Here is a 23,935-nt window from a genome sequence, read left to right as displayed (position 1 = left end):
TTTATGCAAAAAGGTGTCAGGTGTGGTCATCATTATGCAGAACATCATTTTGTTTCAGAGTTTGGGTTAATGGATTGATAAAATATCAGATGCCTATCCCTACCAAGTATTGTGTACCAAATTAGGTGAGATGGGTGTGATGGGTCAAATGACCTTTTGCCTTGTCTTTTGATATTTATGTATTGTTTGTTAATGTTCAAGTCTTTGTTTTTGGAAAATCCTTGTGAATGCTTCCTGATATCCTTCATCTCACGTGGTCGAAGAACATTTCATTTCATCGATAATGAACCAATTTAATTGGCAATATGGTTCAAAGATGCCTCGCATTTGTGATTCCTTCCTTCTTGTCATTTTAATGTTGTTGACGATGGGATTGGGGGAGGGGGGGCATTAAAATGAGCTACTTGATCCAACCGATCATCCGTCTGATTATCCGTCCATTTTGCATATGGCCATTTTGAAGACCTTTGAACATTTAGCTTTCTCATTGCAGATGCCTATTCCTCATGACATGATCTCAGCCTCATGAGATCAAGGCCGTGATTGGCTGAATTCTGTTGACGTGACAACGATTTCGGTAACTTGACTTGTGTACGCGATATTTCAAAAGCCGTTCAAGGTTGAGCTTTCGTATGACACAAATCTATTCCTCATACCACCGAAAATGCGGGGGGGACGTAGAGTATCAGCTCCTCTTTACCCTCGCCGAAGGAGAGGGAATTGCGTTTGGGTCCATTTGTCTATTTGTTTGTTTGTTTGTTTGTTTCTTGAAAAATGGAAGATTTTTCAAGTATATTGGTCACTCCATTTTGTTATTCTGTCTGTTTGTTGGGTAGTCGATCTAGTCTACCCTTATTATCAGTATTTCCGTCGATATGTTTATCTGTCTGTCTGTCTGTCTGTATGTCTGTTCGGTCCAGTGCTCCGTTAATACAATGGCGATTTCGATGAAACTTGGTTGGTAGGTTCATACCATGACCTAGTTGTGTGCAAATGAGAACCGTTGCTATGGACCAATCCATTGCCTAGCAACGGACCTTTGAAATTTTCAAAAAACATCTCAAAAATTATTTTTTCGAAAATCAAAAATCGGGCCACGAGCGACTGTGGGCAGTACATTCAGCCATATTGTCAAAAATTTCCAGCCGGATCTTATGAAAACTGTCGGAGAAGATAGACTTTGAATGAACCCTGGTCGAAAACAAAAAAAAACGAAGTTCGTTATATCTCAGAGACTATGAGTCAGGTTTACATGAAACTGGTATGGTAGGTTCATGGTATGTCCTAGTTATGTGTGAGAAAGAACCGTTGCTATGGACGCTTTTGTTGGCTAGTAACAGCTGAAAAACGACTAAATTCGACTTGATCGACAACCCATGTCCACCTACCGGCTTGTCTGTCTGTTTATCAATCGCCTCGAGATCACAATTTCAAACCGATCTTCACGAAATTTCACCACATGGTAGAGTTTGTCATAATGGTCCTTCACCACGTATTATACATAGTGACAAGCTGGAAGCCTATTGTTTTTGTGGTCAATAGGTCAAAAGGTCAAATGTCAAGGTTACATAAATCGTCAATAATTATAAACCAATTCACTTGATATCTATGTAATTCATACTGAAAGGCATGGGTGGATGGTCATAAAGGTGAAGTATTGGTCGACCCCTGTGAGTATGTCTATTAATTACTTATTATTGGACCGTGACTACGTCTATTAATTACAGACAATTGGAACACACCTTTTAGACATACAGAGTGATAGAGCCCTTATACCTTTTGGACCCCTTTAGACCATTTGAAGCCTTTAAACTCTTTAGACCGTTTCAGACCCTTTATACTTGTTACACCCTATATACTCTTTAAGACGCTTTAAACTGCTCTGTCCCTTTCAAACCTTTATAACCCGAAGATCCATTAGGACCCTAAGACCCTATAGGCCAGATTAATGTCAGGTCAGGCCAGATTAGACCGGTGACTTAGCACAGGTATCATGTAAACCTGTACTAAACTGTTCCATGGTCGGGTTGTCGGTGACTAAACCATCTCCCCCACCAGGTTTTTTGGTGAGGAGGGTGTTTGGATATGGACACCCAGCAGGATTAAAAACAAAACCTGTCAAAGGGTGGAGGAGCTCCTTGTGAGCCAACGCCATCCATATCTAGTGCCCAACTGTGTCTGCGGACGTCGTCCTGCAGTTTGGTGACTTCTTATTAGGAGGTTGGTGGCAGGATTTGCACTCCGGCCACCGTAAAACCCTTCATTCCACAAAACACAAAAACGCAAGGAAATCTGAAAACCCACTCCGTGGGAGTACCTCCTGTGCAGCTTCCCTTCGCAGGGCAGCTCATCGGATGACGGGATTGGGGCAAAGCCTTCGGGACCCCCAATCGCTGATGATAGGAGGGAAACCACGGGGTAACATTCCTGGGTCAGATTGCGGGAGAGTGTGTGGGAGTGGTGCTGAGGTGTCATCCACCAGACGGCAGTCTCCTTGGGTTAACCTGAGGCGGTCCCTTCGGGTGGGTGCCTGGAATGTCCTATCCCAAAGAGACGATGATCAACTGTCTGTTATCATCTGAGCTCAAGCGTTTGGACATCGGTATTGCAGCACTCTCTGAGGTTCGGACACCGGATTGCGGCGAGATCATGGTGGGTGGTTATACCTACTATTGGTCTGGTCGCTCTGATGGTTACGATTCCCAAGGAGTTGCTGGAGCTGTGTCCAACAAACTGACTCCAATGATAATTAAAGTAACACCAGTCAACGAGCGTATTATGAGACTAATGATTCGTCACTCCTTGGGTGTCATTTCCCTGGTCTGTGTATATGCTCCGACTGAGGCCAGTGACTTCACCGTGAAGGACACATTCGACGCCACGCTCGAGTCTGTGGTTGATCACTGCCCCAGGTGAGATACACTTCTAGTCTTGGGGGATTTCAATGCATCGAATGGAACTGATAGGGATGGTTATGAGACATGTGTTGGTCCCCATGGGTCAGGAACTATAAACCAGAATTGCACTAAGTTCCTTGACTTTGCAAGAAGTCATGAACTTAGGGTGGCTGGTTCATGGTGTCAGCACCCACAAGCTCATCGCTGGACTTGGTATTCCAACGCTGGCGGTGTGGCAAAGGAGATTGACCATGTTCTAGTTGATGGTCACTGAAGGATGATCCAAAACTGCAGGGTCTACCGGAGTGCTCAGTTCCTCAATACCGACCACCGGCTTGTTGTAGCAACTCTAAAGCTGCACCTTAAATCCTGGAGAATGGTACTATCCCAGCCTAGGCTGGATGTTGGCAAGCTCAAGGATAAGAGGGCAGCTGAGGAGTTTGCAAAAACGCTGAGTGGAGATTTGGGTGGTCTGGGTGCTTTGGGAGGTCCTGAAGAGTTGTGGAGTGCCTTCAAGACCACCATCCTTGATGTTGCTGGTGGATGTCTTCGAACTCACCGCAGGGCAAAGAAGAATTTTGTCTCTCAAGGGACACTGGATACCATTGACCAGAGTCGCAGGGCCAGGCTGAATGGCAGAGCTGAGCTGTTCAGGGAACTGAGGAGTAAAACTGTACGTGCACTGAGGGTGGATAAGGAGGCCTATGTGCGAGGAATCTGTGAGGGGGTAGAGCATCACCTGTGGGCAAGTGATTCTCGTCCCGCTTACAGGGGAATTCGCGCATTACGTTCATCCAAGCCCATCCATCGGTTTACTGCAGTGAGAGCAGAGGGTGGTAGGCTCTTGACAGAGGAGTCCGAAGTGAAGGCCCGCTGGGCCCGTTACTTTGAGCGGTTGTTACAGGCTGATCCCCCAGCTGTCGAGTTGGACGTCAATGGTGTTACAATCCCTGTTGCTGACCCTCCAATCAACTGTGGTCCACCTTTGCTTGTGGAAACACAGGCTGCGGTGAACCGGTTGAAATGGGTTAAAGCTCCAAGGATCTATGGCATCCATGCTGAACTTCTCAAGGCTGGTGGAATTGCTGCACTCGTGTTGTTGCATGCAGTTTTGTGCTCTGCCTGGAACACAGGCATCATCCCAACTGTCTGAAAGAGGGGCTTTGTTGTCCCTCTCTGGAAAGGGAAGGGTGATCGCCAAGACTGCAACAACTACCGAGGGGTGATGCTGCTCTCAGTGCCGGGCAAGGTCTTTGCTCGGATAATTCTTGATAGGGTTCGCCACCATCTCCTTGAGCACCAGCGTCCAGAGCAGTCAGGCTTTACACCAAAGAGGTCAACGATTGACCGTATCCTTGCTCTTCGGGTCCTCACCGACCGCAGACAAGAGTTTCGGCAGGGGCTGCTTGCAGCTTATGTTGATCTCTGTAAAGCGTTTGATTCAGTGAATTGGGATGTCCTCTGGAGGATTCTTGGTCTTCGTGGGGTTCCACCAAAACTGATTGAACTGATGTTTGAACTCTACTCTGGTACTGAGAGTGCTGTGAGATGTGGTGGTACCATCTCTGACTTATTTCCAGTTGTTACTTGAGTTCGTCAGGGGTGTGTACTGACCACCTCACTTTTCAGCACTTGTATGGACAGGAATCTAAGGAGGATGTCTGAGAGATCAAGCTGCGGTGCATCATTTGGGAATGTCCAGATCTCTGACCTCGATTTCGCAGATGATGCAGTCATCTTTGCAGAGACTTTAGATATCCTTTTGGGGGCCCTCACGGTGCTGAATGAGGAGGCGGAGCCGCTGGGATTATGGGTTTCCTGGGTCAAAACTAAGATCCAGGCTTTCAATGACATCTTGGATGCTGCTGTCCTATATGTGCCTGTTTGTGGTGAGGATGTTGAGATCGTGGAGAGATTCACTTACCTTGGCAGTGATATTCATGTCTCTGCTGGCTGTGAGTCAGAGGTCAACAGACATCTGGGTCGAGCCTGGGGAGTCATGGATTCATTGGATCATGGGGTGTGGTGCTGCCGGTACCTGTGCAGGAGGACGAAATTCCGAGTCTTCAGGTCCTTGGTGCTTCCAGTCTTCCTCTATGGATGCAAGACTTGGACTCTGACAAAGGATCTGAGATGGAGACTTCATTCCTTTGGTACCAGGTCTCTTCGGAGAATCCTTGGCTATCGCTGATTGGACTTTGTGTCCAACGAGTGGTTGCTGAGAGAGAGACTCAAATAAGATTTGTTACCCGCATAGTCCGTGAGTGTCAACTACGGCTGTATGGACATGTGGCTCGTTTTCCTGATGCTGATCCTGCTCATCAGATTCTCTCAGCGAGGGAGCCTTGTGATTGGAGGAGGCCAATGGGCCGACCACGTTCCACATGGTTGCAGCAGTTTGATTGGCATCTCAAGGAGATTGGGATGGGCCAGGCATCTGCCTGGGGGGGGGGGGTGGGTGGCCAGACGGAGGTCTCTGGAGTACCGGTGGAAAGTGGACGCTGCGACGCGCTGCTCCGGCGCATGCTCCCATACTTGACCTGACCTGAGGGTAGCACATGATAGCTTTGTCTTCTTGATCTGAACTTCCTCCAAGTTGATAATGGAAGAGGGATGACATGAAGAAGGATGCGCACATAAAATAATTTATCTACAAATAAATAGATATACCTGAAACTAGTTTGAGATGGAAGGAAATTGGATTCTTCGCATAAATAACATGATGATGATCATCATCATCATCATGATTACAGAGGTGAAGGTCATCCTGAAGATCTTATGATCTGCACAAGTTAACAATGATGAACCTGGTTTACAATGTCATTATCTGTGACATGTTTGGCTTCATATCGACCATTATCGTGATATATTCAATGTCTGAAAATGCCTTGTTACAGGTCAATTCGAAAGATGACAACGGAGTGCTGGAGGGAAACTGGTCTGGGATTTATGGCTTAGGAACACCCCCCGAGGCCTGGAATGGCAGCACCGCAATTCTCCTGGACTACAGAGCCACACGCAGCCCTGTCTGCTATGGCCAATGCTGGGTCTTTTCTGGTGTTGCTACTACAGGTGAGTCATACCCGGCAGTACCTGTAAGCTAAATCATTGTTCGAGTACAACAGAACGACTCGGAGTAAACCAGGACCGATATTTGCATCCAAACCCAATCTCTCGTGGCGTACAGTTGCAGCCTTTCTCGGAATGTCTGTCTCACTCCCTGATCCCACCAAGGATGTTTTTTTGGTTTTCCAGTTCTGCGCTCCTTGGGAATTCCCAGTCGCCCTGTCACAAACTTCGAGTCTGCTCACGATGCTGACGCCAGCCTGTCATTCGATATCTTTGTCGATGAAAACATGAAGATTTTGAAGGACCGCATGAAGGATTCAAAATGGTAGGATTTAAAGATTTTTTTTCACATTTGTTGCTGTTTTCAGTCTTCTATGTATATTGCAAGATGTGTGTCTTTGCTTTGGGAGCATTTCCATCATGTGTGTCGGGATGATCAATTTCACTTCCCAAGATGGTTATGTTGAGGCCTCCATTGCATGTTCATGGTTTAACATTCCCATGTCCTCACTGCTGATGAATTGAGGCCCGTGTACACCGCCACTGTTCGTCATGAAATTGTCTTCTACAAAATAACCCGAAATACTAAAAACGTGACTACAGAGGCAACCTTGCTTTGTGACCTTTTGCAGGAATTACCACAGCTGGGCAGAGGGCTGGATGGCACGACCAGACTTACCACTTGGCAATGGTGGTTGGCAAGTGGTAGACCCCACACCACAGGAGACTAGTGAAGGTGGATTGTGCCTATCGCAGTTGATTGCATAACCTGTGGCCATAAGTCAGTACTATCATCAGGAGAGCTGTGTCGTTGTCTCCACTGAGGGGCACTGCACCCTCAAATGCACTATCCCTGTGTGTACATCTCCACAGCAGTCATTTACAACAACTAATTGCCAATTATTTGGGAAGTAATTCAAGGGAATGTATCTGCTACATGAGTTCCACAAGAAACAATATTATTATTATTATTATTTTAACTTTATGTATTTTTCACCTGATCATGGATCATCACCCTCAGAGTGACCACCTGTACGGTTTGCCTCACACTTGACCGCAATTACCTGTGCAGGAGTGTTTCGCTGTGGTCCAGCACCTGTGAATGCAGTCAGAGATGGTGTCGTTTACTTGAAGTACGACATCAAGTTTGTTTTTGCGGAGGTAAGCCACTGTGTCGGTAAGCGACCTGTTCACACGTGCTGTGTGCATTTGCTGTCATAACTGGAATCACAGGCATTCACAAATCAATGCAATATGTCCCTCCAGACCCGGTCAAACATTGTATATAAAGTTCTCCACGTAAGATCCTGATGCATTCACGTGAACCGGTCATTAGTTGCAAAATCGAAGATTTTTCCAGTGTGTTGGTTAGTTGATTTTGTTAGTCTGTCTGTTTGGCTGTCTGTTTGTTTATCGCAGACGCTCACAAATTAAAATCGATCTTCACGAAACTTTACCAAGTTGTAGTGGTAGTCTCATCGGAGAAGCCTATTATATTGATTTTGAGGTTAAATGTCATCTTGAGGTCGAATTTCTAAAATCGTCATTTTTCATCCGATTGACTTGCAATTCCCACGTTGCATCACTGAACTGGGAAACCAACTATTTTTACATCAAAAGGTCAAAGGTCAACTCAAGGTCAAACTTCGAAAATCGTCATTTTTCATCCCATTGACTTGAAATTCCCACGTTGCATCACTGAATTGGGAAACCAACTATTTTTTACATCAAAAGGTCAAAGGTCAACTCAAGGTCAAACTTCGAAAATCATCATTTATTTATCTGAAAAATAGTCAATTTTCATCCGATTGACTTGAAATTCCCACGTTGCATCACTGAATTGGGAAACCAACTATTTTGACATCAAAAGCTCAAAGGTCAACTCAAGGTCAAACTTCGAAAATCATCAATTTCAATCTGAAAAATAGTCAATTTTCATCCGATTGACTTGAAAATGAAACAGCAACTTCATCGTGCATCACTGAATTGGGAAAGCAACTATTTTTGAGGTCATAGGGTCAAAGGTCAACTCAAGGTCAAACCTCTAAAATCATCAATTTCAATCTGAAAAATAATCAATTTTCATCCGATTGACCTCAGCTTTGATTAAGATTGTCAATTTTAATCTTGATGAAATTGACCATTTGACGTATCCATGGCAACCTTTTGAGAGGGGTAGGGGTGGATTTTGCAAGTATCGTGCTCTGCACGACGTCTTTTTCTTGTTTGTTTGTTTGCCTGCCTGTGTGCAAGATATCTCAAAAGGTTGTGGACAGATTCGGATGAAATTTGGTGGCAGGTTGGGTGTGTGACAAGGACCAACTGATTAGATTTTGGTAAAGATCTGGATCAAGATCTGACTACTCGAATTTTTAAAGTGATTCTTCACCATTGAGAGATAGGGCCAAAAACGATATATAGCACGATATCTCAAAAGGTTTTGGACAGATTGAGACGAAACTTGGTGGACACATTCAGTTTGTGACAAGGACGAATTGATTCAATTTTGGTGAAGATCTGAATGTGGAACTGATAATTTTTTTCAGATGAAACTTTGTGGAGCAGTTGGATGTGTGACCACAGCAAATTGGATATACAGCATGATATTTAAAAAATGTATTGGGCTCAATATGTTCTCGTGGATCATCCATTGTGTGGCGGAGGTGTGCGTTCTATCAAGTGCCCTTCTTGTTAAGACTTTGTTCACTTTTGAAAACAACAATGTTCACATTTAATACATCAATAGGAGTCTCATATTTCAAATTCCAAATATTTCAATTTCTATCATAATAAGAGGAAACTTGCAAAAACGAACATGGAATAAAAATTCTCTCTGATTGACAATATGCATATCCACAATTAACATCCAAATTGAACTTTGCTAATGGCAGGTTGCTCAAACATTTACATCAGTCATCACTCAATTTGTTCTTCATCACTCAAATCCTCGATATCCCCGTTCACCAAGGAAAGTTGAGTGGTTGTTCTTGAGCAATTTTCACAATTAAGGCACGAAACAAATATCGGTCCAAAAAAGACCCGACATCTACTAAAAACATCGACCAGATGCCGATTTTGATAGTTTGCAGGAACAACTCACTCCCTCCGAAATAGATTTTGGGGCTGGATATTTGATCATTCAGATTCTGTTGAAGTCATCCTCATCCACGACTCACCAACGTCCACTTGGTGAAGTCGCATGATTCATCGGAGAGTGAATGACGATGAATATAAGCCTGAAACGTGTTTCAAAGAGCATGCTGGTGAACTTGCATCTTTTGGACATGCATGGAAGTGTTCGCTCGTTTGGTGAAAATATGAGGACGTTTTGAACGGACATATACAGAACAGACAAATTTCTCCGATGTAGTCTTGATGCGTTCGCTCAAGTTGTACGATGTAGATCCCAGCTCAGTGAAGGCTGTCTGATATGCTGAGTATTTGAATAACATCGTGAATGGATGCCGTTTTCCTCATGCTTTGAAAGCACTGGTGGAATCCCATCTGGTAAAAAATTTGCAGCCCGATCAGGCTATCGCTGACCCTGTCACCAAGACGACTACGGATTTGTCCGATATCAATTACTCTGGATGTATTTTTTTTTAATTCCCAGTGGAGAACAAAAGCTTCGACTGAATGTTTTTCGACAAACTTTTAGCTTTGATGGCTACATCAGTATTAGGTCTGTGAATGATGATGCTATCATGGTCGGAACTTGCATGACGTGTGTGCAGCAAGAGGCACGTATCCGCCTCTGACTAAAAGAGGATGAATCAGGACTACTTGACTTGGATATGCTCCATGAATCTACCTGTCTGTGTATCAAGTAACCGGGTTTACTTTCTTAGACTTTGTCAGAAATTGAGTGAACAGCAACAAACAATTGTGGTCGTATCGTATTTCTGCTGCCAAACAATCTGTCCCACTGCAGTGCAAGAGCACATGCTCGGCTGTTTTTGATCCATTGTATTTCCATATTTGGCTTTGAAGGAGGCAGCTTCCAACAAATGCCCTGGAAACGTGATTTCATACAAACAATGAAACTGCAAGACTATCATGAATCATATCCGACATGAGTAAACCCGACAGCGAAGGACAGCATTCCTGGTATTGGCTTAATGGTTAGGGTGGTGGGATTGGGATCCCAGGATCCTGAGTTCAAATCCCGTTCAGCTGTTGAATTAATACCAGGTGGGGTTGACTCTACCTGTCATCCTTCCGAGGTCGGAAAAATGAGTACCAGTTTGCTGGTATCCTGTGTCGGAGTGGCGACCCATCCAGAATTGTGCCCAATAGCCAAGGAGACTGCTTAGGCAGCAGCAATGCTCTGCACAGAGTATGGTCCTGATGGATGGATGGAAGGACAGGCAGAAACACCTAGTTTAACCTAAGATGGACTTCATCTGATCAATATCTTACAAAACAGGTCATGATGAGTATCGAGGGTACACACCAGCACTGATGGTTTGTGCTTGGAGGAGTGCATCTATCAGGTGTGTCCCTTGTGATATTTTCTTCACATTTCTCTCCTTTCCACAAATGATGCAAATCTTCAGCAGGACCTTCGTCGCTGATGATGGAGCTAGGGGGATATTTGACTGCAAGCGTGTTCTGGAGGCATTAAGAGATTCGGATTGTGATTCTGTTTGTGTCATCAGCACATTTCCAACAGCAGGATGAGTACAGCACCTTTTTCATGAGCTTGCAGACGCTTTTTGTCAGTAAATCTTTGATAACACAGTGGGTGAAACCGTATGCTGTTGAGTCTATTCAGAGATGCCGGAATATTTTGTGAGTTCGTTCGATACAGAGACTTCATGGCCATTCACCATCCAAATTCTTCAATTTCCGGGCACATTCCACAAAAGTCCTCCAGCTCTTTGACATGAAGGGCAAAACTTTCTCACAAATTGTGGTTTTTATAACAGTAACCTTCCACTGTAATCAATCTCTGTTATTATCACTGTACACTAGCATGACAGTAATCTGGGAGTGATGCTCATGTCCTGATTGGCTGTGATGAAGATTCGCTCCGTGCAGGCAGTTATCTGCCGCTGCCAAGCTGAGTGCATGAAAAAAAAAATATTGCGTTGCCTTTCCACATCCAGCATATTGTTGCATCAATGCTCCATGGAGAAATGTTGATACAATTCAAGGCATATGACTCGGCATGTTTTCACATGCTCAAAGCTTAGTACCCCTCTGGCGGAACAAGCTTAAACCTCCCATGGACTTGTTGCTGAACTAAATCTGATGGTGCCGTGGTAGGATATTTTTGTGCCAGATCTATAATTTCTGCAGCGCATGAAGAAAATATTGAGAGGTTTTGTGGGAGGTTGGAGGAACTGGTAGAACAGGTGCTTAAATGAGATGTTTCAATTGTAATGGGAGACTTTAATGCAAACTTTGCAGAGGCAGGAGCACCAGGGATTGCAGAAATGAACGGGCTTGGAATCCAAAATGAGCTAATGGGAGTGAAATACTTGAGTTTTACATGGAGAATGATCTTGTGATTGTAAACACTTGTTTCAATCAACCGAAATATGGGAGATCTTCGTGTCAGGGTCAGGCGTGTTACGATATTGTAGTATCGCTCTCTGCACAGCATCAGTGTCAAGTTCTCCCTGCGGGCTGGTGTTGTCCGTGATAAGTCGTTTCATTGTCTTAACTCCAATCTCCGCGTGACAGTTGCTGTGAGGGAAGGCCACTGATGACAAACGGTGGTGCACGCCCCATCTGTGCAGGAATGACCTGGTCTCGGTGGAGGTGAACTCCGGTCCCCCATCCGACGCGAGCTCTTCTGGTGACCCGTACGTCACGAAGGCGCGACGTAAGTGGTTTATGAGTCCGGCGGCACCACCCGTCGACTTTGAGATGATCGGCCAGTTCGAGTATCTGTCCACCGTCACAAGGTAGTGTGCACCCCTGTGTACAAAGAAGTCCGAGCACACTGCCTGAAAGGGGTAAACGACTGGGATAGGTGGAGTTGGTGGCGCTCCAGGCTGTGATGGTTCCATCCGGTGGCAGTGTTCGCAGTTTTTCCGAGTGGCGCTGATGTCGGCCGACATGCCTGGCCAGAATACAGAGGATTTTGCGCGGGCGGTCATCATTGATACACCCTGGTGGGCAGCGTGTAGGGCGCTCAGCACATCGCCGCGGAGTGAGGGTGGTATGACTACTCGGTCCTTGTATAGGATCACTCTATCTGTCGATCTAATGTTCTCGCGGTGCTGGTGATAGTCGCGAATTGTCTCTGGCATCTCGATTTTTGAGTCGGGGATGCCGTTCATTGTCATTCCCTCCAATATGTGCATATCGCCATCGCTGCTGGTGGCTTCCCTGACGCGATCCCATGTTACTGATCGCAATGATTCGAGGCCCGCGGCACACCATGCCAGGTTGTCCTCCTCGACGTCGTCGTCATACTCCGGCTCAGTTTGGCGTAGGAGAGAAAGGACGTCGGTGTGCGTGCTTGGTTGGAGGTGGGTCGCTATGGTGGCATTGTCATCTGGAAGGTTCATGAGTGGAGGTCGCGTGGTGCCGACCGGCCTGCGCGACATGGCATCTGCCGCCTTGTTCTTCATGCCCGGGATATATATGATGCGGAAGCGATAACGCAGGGTCTTCTCCTTGAGGTTCCTGAGGCGGGGGTTGGGTATGTCGTCAAGTGCTCTGTCCGAAAGGAGTTTCAGCAGTGGTTTGTGGTCTACCGCAACGATCAGGTTCTCGCAGCCCAGTACGAAGTAGCGCGCCTTGTCCAAGGCGTCCGCGACTGCGAGAGCCTCACCCTCTATGGGCGCGTAACTGGATTCTGCCGCGTGTGTAAATCTGCTGCCGACCAGGGTTATTTTCCATCCATCAGTGCAGCAGAATGGTCTAACTGGTACGCATCGGCAGTGCTTTTGAAGCAACCAGAATCCGATTCCCTCCTTCGACCAGTCCGTGGCGATGCATGTTGGCTTAGTTTTGTCAAATATGCGGACACCGTGTTCGATTTCTTGTACGATCACGTCTTTCGACTCGCGGAATATGTCCTCTAACTCCATGGACCACTGGAAACGTTCTCCACTTTTCAGGAGCTTCCGGAATGGCTGCATTCGTTCGGCCATACTAAAGGCGTATGCCACCTGGTTGACAAGCCCGAACCACGATCTGACGTCGGTGATGTTACGCGGTTGTGGGAAATCGTGGATTGCTTCCAGGTAGCGGCTGCACGGTCGCACGTCAGTCATGGTGATGGTGAAGCCTGCGAAGTCCACAGTGGGTGCGCTGAAGACAAACTTCTCTGGGTTGAGGATGATTCCATTCCGGCCGCATATATCCAGCCATTGGACCGCCTGGAAGTAGCTCCCCTCAATCGTGTCTGACCATAGTAGCGTGTCATCTACGCACTTGGTCTTGTTACCAATGTCCGCGACAATCTCATCGTATCGTCGTGAGTAACCGTCCCCCGATGCCATATACCCTTGTGGGGCAGATAGGTACCCGTAGCACCCCCATGGATTGATGAAGGTCGTCTTGTGGCAGTCGTCCTCGTGTAGGCGGACGCTATGGTAACCGTTCCATGCGTTGAATACTGTCTTGCGCTTCCCGTTAGGTACGCGTCTCGCCTGGTGGAACGGGGATTGGGTGTGGTGGGTCTCGCGGAACGCATGCTTGTTCAAGGCCTGAAAGTCGACGGTGCGTCGCGGCTTGCCATTCTTTTTCGCGCAAATTACCATGCGGTGACACCATGTCACCGGCGTGCCGACGGGTACTTCCTCCAACACGCCGAGCCGAACGTCCTGGTCGAGGCCTGCTTTTACCTCATCTTGCCAATGTATGGCCACGGAGATGGGAGTGTGGTGGGCAACCGGTGTCGCGTTCTCACTGAGCATAAGACGTAGTGGCGGGCCGGTCATTCTCGGTAGTGGCTGGTGTGGGCACGTGTTGAATGTGCTCTGAGCATACATCCTGAGTAAATGTGACTGTAGTGCCTCTCTGTTGGCCTCGGTCGCTGGCATGGGGAGTGCGGTTGGCTTGGTCGGCGGCTCCGCGCGTCGCGGGCAGTCGCACAATTCTGAGGTCGTCAGATTCACCTCTCCGAGTGTCGGGAATCTGTCCGAGATCATTCCCAGGTCCATGCAGGCCGCGCGGGAGAGGAATATGCGGTCCGAAGAGTCCGTCACGTACGCGATTTGGCGCGTCTCCAATCTCCGAGCGTCGTCACTGTTACCGGCGAATCTGACTACCACGGCTCCAAGGATACAAATTCCTTTGTTGTTTGCGGCCTTCATGGTCATGGATACAGGTATGAGGTCCTCGGTACTCAGGCCCATTTGTTGGACGACTTTAATGCCGATCAGGCAGCTCTGGCTCCCCATGTCTGCCATAGCGGGTAGGGTTACCGCGCGGGTGTGTTTCAGGAGGTTAAAACCCAGCGCTTTGTAATCCTCGCGCTTGTTGGTGAGAGTGAGGTTGACGTATGGCTGCGGGTCGGATATGCGTTTCATCCACTTATCGCACAGATCATCGTACAGGTGGTGAGCGAGGGGAAGCACGCGCATTTCGTCCTCTGTGCTGGCCATGGTGACCGTGCATAGCTCGACGAAGGCTGCCCTCTGCTCGTCGTACATCCCGTCGGTCTCCTTAGATGGGGGTCTTGCCGATCGGCCACCCAGGCACGCCTTGTCGAGGTGATTCTGGCGGTCACACTTCCGGCACTTTTTACCGTATCCGGGGCACTCGGCGCGTCTGGCGCGCCATTGAGGCGTTTTGCCGTGGCCCACCTCGCCGCAGTAGATGCATACTCCTTCGGGCTTGGCCTTCCGTTTTTCCGGCCTGGCTCCTACTCTGGCGCGGACGTCCTGTTGCTTTCCCCACCGATACGAACTACTGATCGCGTCCGTGCTCTGAGTGTCAAGCAGGCGTGATGCCGAGCGTTTTCCAGACTCTTTGGCCTCGATATACTCTATCATGTCCTTTAATGGCATGTCCTGGTTCTTCTCACCGAGTAGGTCAAGTTGTATTGCTTGGTCCGCGATGCCACGGGCAACCACGTTGCGCAATATCTCTTCCGTGAAGTCGTTGATCTGATCGCACCCCGCCTTAGTGCACTTCATTTCATACTTGCACGTGTCCGCCTGCCCCTTGATGCGGGCGTGAAACGACTGGACAGGCTCCTCGTGTCCCTGCCGCATGTTAGACAGGGCCACTCGAGCTACCATCGTATTCTCCGTCCGGACGGCTAGCGCCTTCATGGCGGCGAGGACGTCTTCTTCATTGCTGCCCACGAGGCTCCTACCCGCCGCACGAGTGAGGTCCTTTCTCAGCTCCTCCTCACAGCACTCCAGTAGCTGCGTGACCATGTCGGGTTCGACAAGCTTAGTACCAGTTTTATATTCGCCCCAGCGGGTTATGAAGTACGACCAGGCCTCGCCCGTTCCGGCCAGTGCTATGGAGGGACGCTTGAGTTTCTCCACCTTGGCATTCGAGCTCGCCGCCCTGGGGGCGGCGACGTGCACAGTGGCGTGTATACTCAACATGGCCGCCACCACTGCCGCCTCTGTGTGTGTAGCCATATAGTCACAACCCTCGATTGGGCACTCTGCTTCCACCGGCGCCATAGGAACAGTTATTCTGGAGTAAACGTTCTATTTTCGGTGATGCACACGTGTGTACAGTGTCCTGGGTGCGAAGATTGGGTACAGTACCCGAGAAATCCAAACTCGCTGTCGATGTTCTCGTGGTCCGTTTTCACCCAGTCGTGTCCTCCTCAGCACCGACGATCCTTACTCGACTGCATCAAGTTGTTTGATTATAAATAAGAACAGAGTTCAATTTGTTCGACCACTTTATTAGCGTGGAACGACAATAATCAAACAAGTATTGAACAGGTTGAAACACCCACAACATCCCTGGCTCCGGCTCAGGCTGCGCATGCGCACTGGCACAGGGGACCGTCGATATGTAGAAGTACCGTAAAGTACAATGTTCTCTAGTCAGGACATGGTTGAGCAGGCCAAAAAACATGGCGGCTTCAGACCCCAGCAAAGTTACCTCGGATAGGCCTTAAGCCTCCAAAGAGTGAGGTACCCGAGGATGTGCCTGATAAAGGATATAATTAAATAATGCCGTTAATTATCCTCAAAAGGGGTGTTTTAATTAACCCAAACATCCAATTTTCACTCTTGCACTTCCTTGGAGTTTTCTGTGTGTGCATGCAAAGTTTCAGGCTACTACGTTTCATGGTTTTGGAGTTATGGAGGAGATACACTGACACACACACACACACACACACACACACACACACACACACACACACACACACACACACACACACACACTGCCATTTATTAATATAGGTATCCATGCTCTCGGCTTGTGGAAGAGCGATTAGCTTTCACTTCAATCTTTCCCTTAATCTCGATCTCACGACCCGGTTGCGTTTTCTGCTCGTGTTCTAATATGTTCATTCATCTACAATGTATGTTGGGACTTATCTGCTTCCCTTCACTCTCCCAAGGATACAATGAAGTTTTCTGAAAATTCTGGGAATTCCATGAAACCATGAGTTTGTGTTGTATTTCTCAGATGAATGTCCTGCATACATGATGTTAACCTATGGCCTCGATTGGTGAGGCTTTCTGGTTGTTGATGTCATTCCATTTTAAACCAATACAAATGATGCATCAATTTTGACTACCAAATCAGCGAAGTTTACAAAGTGGGACTTTCTCGGACTGCCTGTGTTTCATGCACGAGATTACAAGGCAGAAACTCAGCTCTTCTTCCATGAACTGGTTTTATGCTCTTCCCTGAGCCTAGAATACAAAAACCCAGCTGCCTGAGCAACAGCCCAGGGATTGACTTTGGAGAAGCTGCTGTTGCTATTTAAATTTGTCTTCCTGCCTAAATCTTCCTCTATGACAAACAGTGTTATCTTCTTGTTGTGGTTGCTGTAGGTAAACAGCGACAAAGTATACTGGCAGCTGGGCGATGATGGGAAGTTCAAAGCCATCTGTGTGGATCGCAACGTGGTTGGCGTTAACATCAGCACCAAGGCCATCGGATCCGATGAAAGAGAAGACATCACACATCAGTACAAGCACACTGAAGGTACCTAACCATAACCCTGATCCAAATCAAATGACTGCTCTTCCACTTGTATTGGAATCCGTCTCAGGTTCACCCAATCTAACATGATATATTATTGCAGTTTATCACATAGAGAATGGAATTGCATTTCCTGGCTCGCTCTCATGTGACAGGATGACACAGAGCACAAAGGCACTCATATCCAACAAAAAAGAGATCATTCTCTTACCTTTGAGTTGTCTTGTCTGGGTTCCACCCCCATCCTGACTGTAAACTGTCAGATTGGGACATTTCAAGCAGAACATTGCATCGTAACATGCACTGTTTCCTCAAATGAACTTTAAGCCCAGTGTTCCATCTGGCAGCATTGCTCATTGGTGAATTTTAAAGATCCGGCGGGAACTTTCATGAAGAAAAGGCAAGTTGTTGCCGTCATCCTGACCAAATTACCAACTACTGCCAAAATTACCTTCAATCGAATATCAGTCCTGACTGGCTGATTCCACAGGATCAGAGGAAGGAGTATGAGGAGTATGAGGCATAGTAGTAGTGGTATGTGTTGTGGGATTCGTGGGAATATCGGGAGTCATTGTTTTCCTGTTTCACTTTGAAGTCAAACTTTGCTTGTATCTCCATAAGTTATTACTCTTTCTGATCTCTGCATGTATGGGGCATCAGGGATAGTTCATTGGTTTTTGTGTTCATGATTGATCTTTCTAGCCATCCCTGATCCATGTCAAATCTGGCTTGATCATCAACTCAAAACTCAAAACTGCATCTTGGTTGAGCTTATTAATTGCTGCTCAGCCAATTCCATCCCTCTGACCACCAAATGCAACACTGAACTGAACAATGTTTTCCCACCAAAGGTTCAGAGAAAGAACGCATCGCCGTGGAGATGGCATGCCGTTATGGCAGCAAGCCGGGTCTGTACGGCAGACTGCTTGAACGGGGAGTCGGAGAGCCCATTACTGAACCGCGTCCGCAGCCAGATGACGTCTCGTTAACAATCGTCGTGCACGGAATCCCAGAAATGGGCCGAGACATCACGGTTGGACTACACGTGGCCAGCGCGAGTGAATCCGCTTGGCGTCACGTGACTCTGCACGTGCGCTGTGACATCATGTACTACACCGGCGTTGTGCACGGCTGTGCACACAAGGAATCTTTCAATGTGGAAGTGCCACCAGAGCAAGGTTGACTTGGCATCTCAAGGCAACATCTCTCTTCCACTTCCACAACAGCATACATCCTAACATCTTCTTCCTTCCACCTTTCTCCACCTTGTCTTGTTATTGATTGTCACCATCACTCACAAATGAGAGCAAACACGATTTTAATTCAATTAGCCGTCACATGCTAAGCGGGTCCGGAGCATGACCTTGACATTTTCTCGACCCGTTCAATCTTGATATCAGGTACATTTTTCAGCAATACCATGTAAAAATGTCAGTTATCTCACACTGAACAAAACTATCCCCTTTCTCGAAACAGGACAACCGCATTCTCCTTCGATTCATTTGTTTCTTCTCTCCTTTCCCCTTTGCGTCAAGTTTTGGTTCATCTGTTGTTGAAGGGCTTCGAGAAACTCCACTCTGTATTTGTACTGTATTTCCACTCATGCACTTATTTTATTCTTGCAAGTACAACCTGTTACTTCGCTGATGGGAATACTAAAGGGTGGATGAGGGGGAGGGAGAACAAGGCAGAGGAGGGAGAAAGGGCAGAGGGAAGAGAGGGAGGGAGTGGAGGGAGAGAGAGGATGGAGGAGAAGGGGAGCCAGGGAAAAGGGAAGAAGAGTGAGAGGGAGCTAGGAGGGGTGAGGAAAGGTGGAGCCAGGAACGGAGAAGAGCGAGGAAGAGTGGGGGGCGATGCCAAAAGAAGATCATATAAAAAGGGGAAACGTGGTGTAAAATAAAATTGCCCATTTTCAATGAGCCAGCCACCACCCGATGCACCACACAACATAGTGGGGCCAACACAGGCAAGTGGCCCCTGAACTTTGTTCAACTTGATCAAATATACAGTATTCAGTGATAGTGCGAATATTGTAGAGTGCTCGCCAAGTACATTATGCACTCGAGGAAGCACTCCAATAAAAAGGTTGATGAGGAACAGCTGGCTTAGCAAGTGACTAGCGATCAACAATCCGTCACATTACACACCTCCCAGAGACACCCAAAATATCAAACTATTTCGGAATTAGACAAATGAACACTATTTTTTTAGCGTCGGAACTGCTGATAAGTTCAAATCTGGAGATTAATTTTTTTTTTATTCAACTCAGGTTCATAGATTCTCAAGTTTATTGCATGTGCGGAAATGAAATAAAGCCATTAATGCTGGTGTATCCAGGTGTTTATAAGCATTGCAATGTATCTAGCGATTCATAGCTATGTTGATTAAGCATTCGATCATAGAAGCGAGGAAAGTGAAAAACAAAACTTTATCGTTAAGAAATCATTGTGGCCTGTTCCAAGTCGAAGCATTGTTGAGGAGTCCCCCCTCCCCAAAAAATGCCGAATTAAGACCCCATCGAAGGGGGAGCGAAGTGTCTGGGGATATGCATGATAAAATAAATAATTGAATAAGGACGTAATTATCTTCAAAATGTGTGTTTTAATTAACTCAAACATCCAATTTTCATCCTCACACTTCCTTGGAGTTCCATTGGTATCCATGCAAAGTTTCAGGCTCCTCGGTTTCATGGTTTTGGAGTTATGGAGGAGACACACTGACACGCTGACACACTGACATTTATTAATATGGATAAATATATACATTTCGCATTTCTGTTCTCATGTTTATTCCTCAAAACATGCCTGATGCTAATAGTGATGTGGAGGAACAATGCACAGCATTAAAAATGAGGTCATTTCAAACATGAAAACAAAAGAAAAGACAAATAAAAATGGACATAGTTGAGAAAATACAGTATTTCATTGTATCATTTGAAAAGATATTGGAAGTTTATGCTGGATCACAAACAAATTGCACTTATCCTTTGGAGGTTGGCTGCAGCCACCATATCAGCCCTCGGTAGTGAGCCTTCAGCAGAAGATAAGAAGAAATATTGGATAATTCAAGTAAAATATCAAAGGATTTAGGAATTAAACCTTTCCCTTTTGCCAAGTATGTTCATCTTTACAACAACAATCACGACTGTTCAGGCCACCGAACCCAGCTGACTGAGGATGCTTTTGGTAACCTGTCCATCAACACCTCTCACTCGGTCTTACCTGGATTCCAACTTTCCTCTTTATCGTTCCTCTCACAGGCATCACTACATGGCTACAACTGCCCTATTCAGAATATGGCCCATTGCTGGTTACCCAAGCTGCGATGCTACTCACAATAACGGGCCGTGTGGCTGAAACTAACCAACCAATCATGCAACAGAAGACCATTCGATTGCGGCTACCTCAGCTCAACATCAAAGTGAGCAAGATTTTGTTATGCTAATTAAACATATCCTGCATGATAATACTGATTAGAGGGTCTTGCACAATCTAACAGTTTGGATTCTCCATGTAAGGAGATTTCCTTGTGAATAATGAACAGAGCTGAAATAATATATTAATGGTCAAAAATAAAAAAAAATCTTCCTGTTACAATGTGAAACAAAAGTGACAAAGAACTCTAAATTTCCTCAAGTCCTCAACTTAACCCCCTCTCTCAACCTTATCCTCCTTTCCTAACTCTCTGTCCCCACTTTGCCCCCCCCTCCCACCCCAAATCAAACACGAAGTCCAAAACCCTCTCTCCCTACTCCAATTCCTCAATCCCCCTGGAAAGTCCTAAACGACTGACCCCCTCCCACCCAAAAGCCTAAATCTCTCCCTCCCAACTCTGTCCAAACTTTATTTCTCCCCCCCCACTACCCCCCACCTCCTCTACTCCCGCTCATAAAAGTGAAGGCATTCTTAAGTGGATCATTACGTGTATAATATGGTGTCATCACAATCACCAAGCTTGATGTTGTCTTTCTTGGAACCTCCTTAATCCCTATCATTACTCGTCAATAAACACCGATCTCAGTATTCCGGTATATTTCATGTCGCTGACAATGTCGAATCATCGCGTTTTCACCACATTTGGGAAGAGTAAAGAAATAAAATAAAATCTGCTTTCGATTCCTGCCGACCCACGTATGTTTATTTATTTCACATAATTTGTGAATTACATGTCCATTCACATGTGAAATACAGCTTGTTCATAAAATCCTGCATTTGCACACAATTCAGTCTTGAAAACTCGGGTGAAATCAATTTTTTTTTTGTGAAAGACTCTACCATTTTCTTTCCTCTGCATTATGAGAACATACCTTCCTTATTTTGGTGGTGTATAACAGACCACTGCCTCGATCACTCCGAACCAAATATGCGTTACCTCATTTTCTCTACATGAATTTAAATCAAAATCTACCTTTATTTTCTCAAAACACACCTTTATTCCACGATAGAAGACACATTGTTCAGTCTTCAAATGTACACCAGAGGCCTGAAGCCTTCGGCCAACGTGGAGCAAACAAAATGGTGGTGATTTTGATTTTGAAGCTCTGTCCTGGACAGATAGACAGATAGAGCCTATAATGCTTTTTTGTGGGTGCCTAAAACACTTCTCGACACTCATTAACCCAACGGTGGATTGGCCCATCTGCATCATATACATGAGTGTGTGTGTGTGTGTGTGTGTGTGTGTGTACATGTATGTTTGTATATATATATATATATATATATATATATATATATATATATATATATATATATATACACATTTATAGATCCAAATATGTTTCCTTACCATTTGGGAAGCTCTTTGTTCTCCCTTGTTAAAATGATTTAAGTGCATGAAAATGAGGACTGCAGATCACCTTTCTGCAACTATTGCACTTTCAGGTTCTCGGTGAGCCTGTTGTGGGACGTGACATCTTGATAGAAATCACTTTCCACAACCCTCTTCCTGAGGAGCTGACTGATGTTGAGTTCCTCTTTGAAGCCACGGGAGCACAGGAGAGCCGCCGCATCCAACAAAGGTCTGGTGCAAAGTCTATGTGTTCACGCACAAGTTGCCATCCAGAGTTCACATTTGTCATCATTGGTTTTTCAATACACACTTTGAATTGTACACAAACTGCTGAGCCACAATCGTCAATCAGAAGAAATTGAATGACTAACTTTGTTTTAAAATACTGTAATCAGAAGATTAAAAAAAAAAAAAATCAGCCACAGTAAGTCAGGAAAAGGCAACTTATGGGAAAGAAGGTGGAAGAGTGAAAGGTTGTGGCATGTGTTCAGAAAACAAAGATTTAAAATCTTTGTTGAAAATATGAGTGAAGACCACACTATTTTTACACCCCAGATCCATCGCGGCAGGTGGCACTGTGCGGCTGCAAGAGCGAATCACTCCACGACGACGAGGGGCCCTCAAGGTCCTTGCAAGCCTGCATTGTTCCCGTCTGCACCTTGTTCATGGCGAGGCGACCACCATTGTACACTCATAGTTTATAATTGTATCAGGTCTTTTCTTTCTTCTTTCATATTTTAAATTCAATCTCATCACTCATTTCCATTTGCATGTCTTTGGCACCTTCACACCCCTTTCATTGTTTATCTGTAATAGTGCCAATATGTATCCTTCATCAACTCTTCAACCCTAATTCTCACAATTTTGGTTGTTCACATCCTATTATTTAATATGAAGAAGAACGGGTGAAGTTATAATCTGGACATCCAAGATCATCACAAAGCTGTACCCACTTCCCTGCGAGGACAGTGAAGAGTGTTGAATGATCATAATAGGTTAACCAAATGATGAATACATTTCACCAATTTTCTGGTCGCTTGCTCGGTATGCCCCAATGTGCTAAAGTACAGGAAGACCAGCTCGATTACGGAAATACCGCAGACATCAATCCTTAGGGCCACTAGTTTGGTCTAAATTACCTTTGGTGGAAACACTTCCAATTCTGTAATTGGTTTTTGGAATGTAATAAAGCTTCTGTGATTCCATTAGCATACTTGTCATGCACTGTGCCATAAACCTTAAAAGTATCATTTCACCATGGTGATTAAACACTCCCAGATTTTGAGAGACCAGTTATCCATTCCCAGAATTTTGGAGACGTGATCATATCATTGTGTGATGCATCGAAAGTAATATTAAGACTTACAATGACCAGAAATAATTAACAGTACTTTTATTATTTAGTAAATCATAAAATGTTACTGAGCTTAATTTTTCAACTTCCAATCACTGTTTTCAGTTATTTATATGTCTTATAACACAAATATGTATATAAATGTGAAATATGAGCCTGGTGTTGGCGCAGTGGTTAGGGCAGCGGCTTGGGATCCAAGAGGTCCCGAGTTCAAGCCCCGTTGGGCCACTGAATTAATACACCAGGGGGTTGACTCAGCCTGTCATCCTTCCGAGGTCGGCGAAATGAGTACCAGTATACTGGGCCGGTGTATACCCCGGTTAAAATAGGTGTACCATATCCCTGTGTCGTAAGAGGCGACCAGGGTTGCGTCAGGAAGGGCATCCGGCGTAAAACATGTGCCAAATCACTATGCGGATCATAATGGATGATCCGCTGTGGCGACCCCTAACGGGAGCAGCCGAAAGAAGAAGAAGAAGATGTATATAAATGTGAAATATCTTGTTTGTTTGTTTGTGACCCTACTCCTCTGAGCCCCTCAGGTTAATCACTACGAAATTTTATATGATCACATTACATACCAAGGTGTACCTAAATAGGGGTTTTAAACAGTCTTTTTCTCATTAATCATCTATCTATAATTCCAGCAATGTGTGTGTGTGTGTGTGTGTGTGTGTGTGTGTGTGTGTGTGTGTGTGTGTGTGTGTGTGTGTGTGTGTGTGTGTGTGTGTGT

The 23,935-nt window shown here is 45.7% G+C and overlaps 1 protein-coding gene across 2 annotated transcripts in view; it reads left to right on the top strand.

The window, feature by feature from the left end:
- LOC147024069 (protein-glutamine gamma-glutamyltransferase K-like) overlaps positions 1-23,056 on the top strand; it is a 37,982-nt gene extending 14,926 nt beyond the window's left edge. The window contains exons 8-16 of one of the 2 annotated variants that reach the window (XM_085890242.1): positions 5,795-5,969; positions 6,153-6,291; positions 6,599-6,702; positions 7,039-7,127; positions 16,910-17,063; positions 17,912-18,238; positions 20,320-20,480; positions 21,941-22,077; positions 22,404-23,056. In XM_085890242.1, coding sequence (XP_085746368.1) covers positions 5,795-5,969; positions 6,153-6,291; positions 6,599-6,702; positions 7,039-7,127; positions 16,910-17,063; positions 17,912-18,238; positions 20,320-20,480; positions 21,941-22,077; positions 22,404-22,545 — 1,428 coding nt within the window. In that variant the 3' untranslated portion in view covers positions 22,546-23,056. The remainder of the gene's footprint in view (positions 1-5,794; positions 5,970-6,152; positions 6,292-6,598; positions 6,703-7,038; positions 7,128-16,909; positions 17,064-17,911; positions 18,239-20,319; positions 20,481-21,940; positions 22,078-22,403) is intronic. The other variant, XM_085890243.1, reaches the window with a different exon arrangement.
- The last annotated feature ends 879 nt before the right edge of the window (positions 23,057-23,935 follow it).

Source organism: Eptatretus burgeri, chromosome 7 (genome assembly GCF_056783735.1).
Source record: "Eptatretus burgeri isolate ZD-2024b chromosome 7, Ebu_testis_v1, whole genome shotgun sequence".
In the NCBI taxonomy this organism is placed as follows: Eukaryota; Metazoa; Chordata; class Myxini; order Myxiniformes; family Myxinidae; genus Eptatretus; species Eptatretus burgeri.
This window is presented reverse-complemented; position numbering and strand designations above follow the sequence as displayed.